Source organism: Mixophyes fleayi, unplaced genomic scaffold (genome assembly GCF_038048845.1).
Source record: "Mixophyes fleayi isolate aMixFle1 unplaced genomic scaffold, aMixFle1.hap1 Scaffold_35, whole genome shotgun sequence".
Lineage (NCBI taxonomy): Eukaryota > Metazoa > Chordata > Amphibia > Anura > Limnodynastidae > Mixophyes > Mixophyes fleayi.
The window spans coordinates 2,036,243-2,044,724 of NW_027447498.1; the positions used below are offsets into that span (position 1 = coordinate 2,036,243).

The window sequence follows — 8,482 nt, forward strand, 5'->3', positions numbered from 1 at the left end:
ACAACATGTTGTTTATTAATGTGTGGAATAAGTTCTATTGGTACATTTGAGCTAGGTTTGTCTAGAGTGAAAGTACCCTGTCCCACTAGTGGCTTTATGTGTTCTTTTTTCTCAGTTTCAGCATTTTTAAGGTTATCATTGCTTGAAACCACTTCATTTTTTTTACTAATTTCATGAGTCATTTCTAAAGATTTCTGCAGTTTGCAAACATTTTGAGTCAATGAATCAACTTTACTTAATTGTACAGGTGGTGGCTTATTGAATAATTTTGCAGTTGCGAAGAACGCGCATGCAACAGTTTTTAGGATTAGCGGTTTGATTGTGTTTAAACCTATACAGAGGACAGCTCTAAGAAAAAGTACCCAAAAATGGCAATGGCCACAAAAAAAATAAAAATAAACAAAATGAACAGGACAATGGTGCTACTGTACACGCAAACATTTAATAATGATACATGTAGCACAGCAAGTGTAGTTCACAGTTCACTATGTTTTCACATGTAGCTCTGAAAGTCAGAGCCTGAAATGTGCTATAGACTGGGCTTTACATGGGGTGTACGAACAAAATACTTAGAAGGGCTTTTATTTTATTTTTTACTATACAACAGCTACTATTTACACTATTTAATGGAATGTTCCCCCATCCCAAAATGGCTTACAAAAAAAACCATGGGACCTCTACACAAATGCTTAAAATTATGATTACACTACGTTTACAGAAAAGCAATGACGGCCAGCGAAGCAGCTTAAGAAAAAAAAACTGTTAAAATGTTTAGTATAAAGTAACATGTGTACAAAGTGAAGAAATGGGACAGAGCTAAATAAACTTTGGTGACTTGAAAAGGCCTTTCTGTGACAACTCTGCAACATTGTAAACCACCATGCAGGAACTAGAGGCAAAGTAAATCCAGTCCAGTTTTCTTTCTACAAACTAACTGAAATAAACCTCCTTGAAACCATGTTTCCGAGACGCACAAGTTTAAGGAGTAGTGGAATGCCAATATGGCAATAGGATCACGTCGCTCTCTCAACGGGAACGTGTCTCGTACCAACCTGGTCCCTGCATAGACACAAACCAACGTCTTTCTGAGGCGAGTCAAAATAAGTAAAGGTAAAATTACTGAGAATGTCAAGCAGAAACAACTGGTTTTAGGTAGAACGAACACTCCCGTCCACTGAGTTTACTTTGTAAAGGTGGCCACAACAGCCCATAGAACTTCGTTAGCATTTGCCTTCGTGGCCTCTACTTCCGGGTCTAGGTCAAGAAGCTGTCGAACTCTCTTCATGGCCAAGTCATACTGGTCATCAAGAAGCGGGGCGAACGCGTTCTCGATGACATCAGAAGAATGGGCTAGATAGATGAGGGCCAACGAACGCTTGTCCATGCGATGAGGATCCTTCACCCATTTGTCAAGAACCGCTTCCTGCACCTTCTTGATGAGACGCTGCTTGATGTTGTTGTTGGTGAGTGGGTGCGTGGTCATGTCAAACAGGAGGAAGTTTTGTTTTTCGGTTGTCAGGACGCCTTTTTCGACAAGATTTTTAGCTAAGCGTTCGCGCACATTTCGTAACTGGAAGTGAAGCTTCAGCGGGTTCCAGGTCTCACCTGAAATTTATAATAAATATTTTTAATGCTGTTGTGCAACTCAAATATGTTCATATTTATTGTAAGTAACCAAAACTAACTAAGCCTCACGTCTCAATGATATAACTAGCACCGACTTGAATGAACAGGATGAAGATTGGTTCACCCAGGTATAAGCAATGGATACAGTGCTTCATAGCATAACAGCTAGATAAATATATCCAAACAGATATATACAGTACACAGTATATGCTTTTCTAGATGGAAATAGAGGAGGCAACTTCTTAGAGGGACAAGTGGCGTTCAGCCACACGAGATCGAGCTCTGCCATAAGTCATTGAGCAGCTAAAGTTCTCACTGTTACAGGTAAAGAGGTTATAATGTAACTGTGCCTCCACTATTAAATACGTGTCCAACAGGAAAACAAGTGTTTACGTACCGCTGAGGAGTTCAATCCAGCTTTGCACAGTCTCTGGAGCTGGGGTTTCCTTAATGTGTTTTAAGGCTTCATCGAGCATGACATCGCCTGTTGGAGCATCAGATTTGCAGATAACCTTTATTAAAAAAAAAAAAAGTGAATAAATAGTGACAACAGGCTTAAGCAGCCTCTAAATCTAAGCAAAAGATCCTGTATAAAAGGCTTATCTGTGATATCCTAAAACTTGCTGTGATTTCCTGCAACCTGTTTTAGAGACAGAGGAAATCTAACAGCAAGTCTACTTAAACCTTCCTGTGCTTTCAGATGTGTTGCACACTCACACGTCTAATTAACATGAGATTAACATGGAGGGTCCTTTCTTCAGACAGTTGCAGAATACACATTTCCTCCCCTGGCATATGCCTCAGAAATAAATACATTTGCTCCACTCTATTGCTAACTTGGGAATTCCCAAAGAAAAGTTACAAAACCCCAAACAAGTCATTTCCAACCATAACACATTGGTGCCTGCACCTCTGATTGAAATACATTTCTACAATAAATAATTTTTACATGATCCAGCCACAAATAAGTTATTTATAAGCCACACTACTCACTTTTGCTCATGCCCCATAGAGATGTGACCAAAAGTCAGCGGTTTTTACCATATAAATGGTGAAAAGGCGCAGCAACAATGTTCCTCGTAACATCGCGGCTAATTGAATCTGCCACTTAGAATGCATATCTTTGCTCATCTCATAGGCCTGGTATCATTTTCATGTTGGTGATGATCACGATGTCAGCATATTTGCTATGGATAAATCTGTATGTTAGAAGCTGCACGTATCTTATCATACAGTCATTAAAACGTAAAAGTACAAGCCCAATTTTGCATGTACTTAACAGTTGTATTTTTACATTAAACTGTGAATGGCCCCAGAGTGCAGAGAAAGCACAGAGAAAAACATATATATATATATATTTTATTGTACCCAGCTAGGAGGTAATGTGCTTTAGCTGGTATTGGATGTTATATATCAACTGACCAAACAGTAATAAGTTACCTGTCCTCTTAAGCTGCGTTATATTGAACAAGCATTGGACAAAACAGAATCTATCTCAGACTAGACTTTAAAAAGGGAGAATTAATCCCAATGAAGAAGTTCCTTTCACACAGCCACATTAGGGAGACTCTCAGCTCAGCATAGATGGAAAAATATTCCGTGCCTCCCCTAAAAAATAAAAATAAAAGTAAACAGGTAAATTTATAAATATGCATTTCCCTTAGTCAACACTTATAGTGATTAGTTGTTTTGGATATGTCTCTGATAACTTTACGCAATATTTGCCCATTGCTCCTCTACAGTTTATTTGGGGATCAGCGAGGGCCAGTACGTTTGCAGGTTTGGCACAGATTTTTTTATGCAATTAAGGTCAAGACTCTGAATGGGCTTCTCAAGGGCATTTTATGCTAAGTAACTCATGCACTGGTGAGGCACGGCACAGCAATGTGTAGAATATCCGCTCTGGAGTCGTCTGTTGTGATCTTCTGAGCATGTGCAGTATCACGGTGGCTCAGTGGTTAGCACTTCTGCCTCACAGCACTGGAGTCATGAGTTCATTTCCCAACCATGGCCTTATCTGTGTGGAGTTTGTATGTTCTCCCCGTGTTTGCGTGGGTTTCCTCCAGGTGCTCCGGTTTCCTCCCACACTCCAAAAACATACTGGTAGGTTAATTGACTGCTGTCAAATTGACCCTAGTGTGTGTTTCTGTATGTCTGTGTATGTTAGGGGAATTTAGACTGTACACTCTATTGGGGTAGGGACTGATGTGAGTGACAAATATTCTCTGTACAGTGCTGCGGAATTAGTGGCGCCATATAAATAAATATATAAATAAAGATGATGATAATAAATTCGTAAAAGTGTTGTTTCAATAAAAGTTATTTTTAACCCTGTGTGTGCCACTTTTTTTTTTCTGTTTAAGCTATTATGGAACTTCATATTCCACAGTAGCCACTGGTAGCCATGGATGTTCTGACGTTTGTAGTTCCACAAGCACCAGCATGCACAGACAATGTCTGTCTGGGCTTGCTGGGCAAAGAATTCAACAATAGCTGGGACTATTACCATTACCACTGTATTCACCATCCCAAGGGTGATGAAAAGAGCCCTAGTGCAATTCAGCACTAGGCTGGATGACTCTAGGTTGGGGGCTCCCTCTCTCATTTTTTGCAGGCCCTACTGCTTAGAGACTCCATCCCAATGCTGAACTAAGGCACAGTTGCATACTCTCCCGGAATGTCCGGGAGACTCCTGAATTTTTGGGAGTTCTCCTGGTCTCCTGGGAGAGCAGGGCAACCTGCCACAACCTGCCCTCTTAGTCGGTTAAGTGGATAGGGGTGGGGCTAAACGCGTCATCCTGGCTCCGCGCCCTGTTGCAATAGACCGATATTTGTAACGTTTGACAGAGGCGGGGCCTAACAATGCGATCTGTGTGGCCACACCCCCACAACAGAGCCCCCTCCCGGACATTGTGACGCCAAAGTTGGCAAGTATGAGATAAGGCTGTGGTCAGGAATTGAACTCATGACCCCAGTGCTGAGAGGCTGGAACAACTCCAAGTATAGCTGCGGAAACCTTGTGGCGCCTAACAAATAAATGATAATAATAATAATAATTGTGCATGAAGAGAGCAAAACAGAGATACATTGTTTCATGTACCAGAGGGAGGATGACCATTTTCTTAAAATGTACACTATACATTTTTCTCAACATACACTACCCCCTGAGTAATGTTTGGGTTTTCAGCAATTCTCTTTACAGTTGTCTATATCTCTGATTCCATCTTTTTTACATTTTATTTTTTTATAAGTTTTTTCTTCTGTCTGACCACTTGTAAGGAAATCTCAAATGCATCAATTGGTGCTTCTGGCCAGATGTTTAGAAAGGACAGTAAACATAGGGAAATTTGGTTACTTTCAAAACAATGATAAGCTAACATTTTGCTATCCCACCGGTGATGTCTGTACATGCGCACTTAGCCACCACTATCATCATCATCATTTCTTTGTAAGCTACCACAAAACTCTGCCACGCAAGTACATACAAGATTAATGAAGAACGTTTAGACATGCGTGAGAGGGAAGAGGGGGCCCTGATTACAATCTAGAGGGAGAAGGCAATGCTGAGGCAATAGTAGCTAGTAGCTCTTAGCTATTGTCCAATGAAGAATAAGTAATCAGAAAGGAATGCCCCCCTTTTATTTTCAGGGCCTCATAAGATAAAATAACAAAAGATGAAGGGAAAAGCTTAGGGTAGGTTAACAGGTAGTGAATAAAAAATAAGAGGGGGAAGAAAACAGAGAGCCAGCTGTGAGGAAAAGTTAGAGAGACAAAGCCCTAAGGTGAAAAGGAACATTTTTTAAAGGGGAACAGAAAGAGAGCTGGAAGAAAGAAGAGAAAGCAAGGAAATAATAGAGGGGAGATAACAGGTCTGGTGGGGTATGGAAAGAATCTGGGGGGAGGGATGCCCTGGTAAAGAAAACAGGAAGCTGTGTACAGAAAAATGATGGGTGACAGGTAAAAGTGGTGGAGAGAAGACATAAGTATTTATTATGGAATAATCTGCCACAGTGATTATGTTGTGAGATGACTACACACAGTATATCTGTTTCACTAACTTTTATTCTGTAGATAAAAATGTTGTTGATTTATGCAAACTCATACATTCCAGCTCAGCAATGAAATACTATACTTTAAAAGTATATACAAGAACATCTTATACTAAAATATTGTCAAGGACATTTTCATAGGACACAAGTTGTCTTTTTTTGTTTAGTTATCTCTGTGAATCAAGGTTAACATTACAGCAAGTAGAGGACATTGACAATCCTTAAAATGCAAACCAATGTTTATAAATAAATAATTATTTGATTTAATTCTACAACAATAAATGCAAGTGTAAACATAAATATAATTCATCCTGCCCCCTCTCCTTCATCACACTGTGCCATCCTGACCCCCCTCTCTTTCATCACTGTGTCATGCTGCGTCCTCTCCTTGATCACTATGCCATCCTACCCCCCTCTCCATCACTGTGCCATGCTGCCCCCCTTCATCACACTGTGGCATCCTGCCACCCCTCTCCTTCATCACTGTGCCATCCTGCCCCCCCCCCTCATTTCCATCACTGTGTCATGCTGCTCCCTCCTCTCCTTCATCACTGTGCCATCCTAACCCCCCTCCATCACTGTGCCATGCTGCTCCCCCCCCCTCATCACACTGTGCCGTCCTGCCACCCCTCTCCTTCATCACTGTGCCATCCTGCTCCCCCCCTCATTTTCATCACTGTGTCATGCTGCTCCCTCCTTTCCTTCATCACTGTGCCATCCTAACCCCCCTCCATCACTGTGCCATGCTGCTCCCCCCCTCATCACACTGTGCCATCCTGCCACCCCTCTCCTTCATCACTGTGCCATCCTGCCCCCCCCCCTCATTTCCATCACTGTGTCATGCTGCTCCCTCCTCTCCTTCATCACTGTGCCATCCTAACCCCCCTCCATCACTGTGCCATGCTGCTCCCCCCCCCCTCATCACACTGTGCCGTCCTGCCACCCCTCTCCTTCATCACTGTGCCATGCTGCTCCCCCCTCTCCTTTATCACTGTGCCATCCTGCTCCCCCCCTCATTTTCATCACTGTGTCATGCTGCTCCCTCCTTTCCTTCATCACTGTGCCATCCTAACCCCCCTCCATCACTGTGCCATGCTGCTCCCCCCCTCATCACACTGTGCCATCCTGCCACCCCTCTCCTTCATCACTGTGCCATCCTACCCCCCCCTCCATCACTGTGCCATCCTGTCTCCCCCTCTCCATACCTGTGCCATGCTGTTTCCCCCCCTCTCCTTCATCACTGTGCCATACTGCCCCCCCCCCCCCCCTCGTCTCCTTCATCACTCAGTGCCTTTGTTTTCCTCCCCTTGCCTCCATTCCATTTACTTACCTTTGTATTGGCTTCTTTCATCTCCTCTCTTCTCTCTTCTGTCTTCTTGCTTTCTCTTCTCTGCGCCGCTCCTCACTGAACATCATCATGCCCGACAATCAGTGCAAACAAGCAGAGAGGAGGGAAGAGGGACGCGTGAGTATTTTTTTTTTCAGTATGTATAAATTGCAATAAAATAATCACAGCTATTGTTTTCTATGTAAATTCTCTCTTTCACCCCAACACTCTAGTCACTGCATGCAATTTTCGTAGCACAACCTTGCAACTAGCGTCCTCTTCACACGCTCTCTCTTCTAAAATGGCAGATGAGAACATGAGGGAGAACTCTTATGAAGATATTGGTCCAAAACCTGCGAGATCTGACATTTTCCTGGAAATCACGTTTTTCGTCGTTTTCAGATCCGATTTTGGCGAGAGAAACAAATTCATGACTCTGTTTCACTCAGAACCCCAAAACTCTAATCTGTTGGATTTTACTTAATCCGAACCGCTCATCTCTAATTATTAGAATCTAATAGAGATAAAGATATCTCTATCATGTAAGACAAATTGGTTTTCCCACATTAGCTTCTTCTGATTGGCTGTTAACAAAATGACCACACCAGGATATTTTAAGACATTCATTTGCGTCATGGCTACATTAGAAATAAGTTGTGTCAGTCTATTAGTGCTTTATTAAAAATTTCCCTGTGGACTTCTTCAAAAAAGAAAACTGCAATTGGATTTAGGAGCTTTCTCTTGCTACGCCCTATACAAGAAAAGGGTTACAATCTTTAATAACACTTTTAGCCCATGTAACAAATATTGAGACCATACCTGTAGCACCACAATACCTATGCAGTTATCGCAATCTCAGGATGATGATATTAGATGAAAATCATAAAAAAAATGATAAAACATCATTTTATATCTCTGGTTTTAATTTTGTTTTTAGGTTTTCTGAAATATTTTTTATGCATGAGTTAATGTTTATTAATTGATTTTTTTATTTGTGAAATTGAAAGTCCAAAGCTCACATCTGAGCATATCTGCAGTGACTATTCTGGTGAAGCGGTAAGTCAACCATTACAGCAGTATTACTCGGCTGCTCCAGCAACTTTTTTTGTTAGCTGTGGCAGTAATGAAAGGTCTGTTTTGTCTTTGGGGTGGGGGACACACAGAATTCATGAAGAACAAAAACATTTTGGCCCGATTCAGAGTGGAACTCAAGCATCAGCGTAACTTGTGATTGGAAAACTTGTACTGAAGTATATGCATATGTATGCCGCATTCAGAGTTAAAGATGTGTCCAGGTCTGAATGAGTAGCAGATGCAGACACACCCCTCGGATATTTCTGCCCAACTTGCGTCAAAAGACGTTTATGTTATATATTACAAAACGCCATTGCTATGAAGCGTCATTTAAATCTGAATAACCTAGCTAATACAGCAGTAACAACTTCCTGCCACGCGTATTTTTTTAATCTTTGCCACAATA

At 41.7% G+C, this 8,482-nt stretch overlaps 1 protein-coding gene across 1 annotated transcript; it reads right to left on the minus strand.

Moving 5' to 3' along the window:
- Positions 1-415: 415 nt before the first annotated feature.
- On the minus strand, positions 416-2,161 carry LOC142131522 (Golgi phosphoprotein 3). Its single transcript, XM_075194395.1, has 2 exons — positions 2,024-2,161; positions 416-1,605 (listed from the first exon to the last, which is right to left on the minus strand). Exons 1-2 carry the CDS (start codon positions 2,100-2,102, stop codon positions 1,181-1,183), a joined length of 504 nt encoding a protein of 167 aa, XP_075050496.1. The 5' UTR covers positions 2,103-2,161; the 3' UTR covers positions 416-1,180.
- Between the last annotated feature and the right edge of the window lie 6,321 nt (positions 2,162-8,482).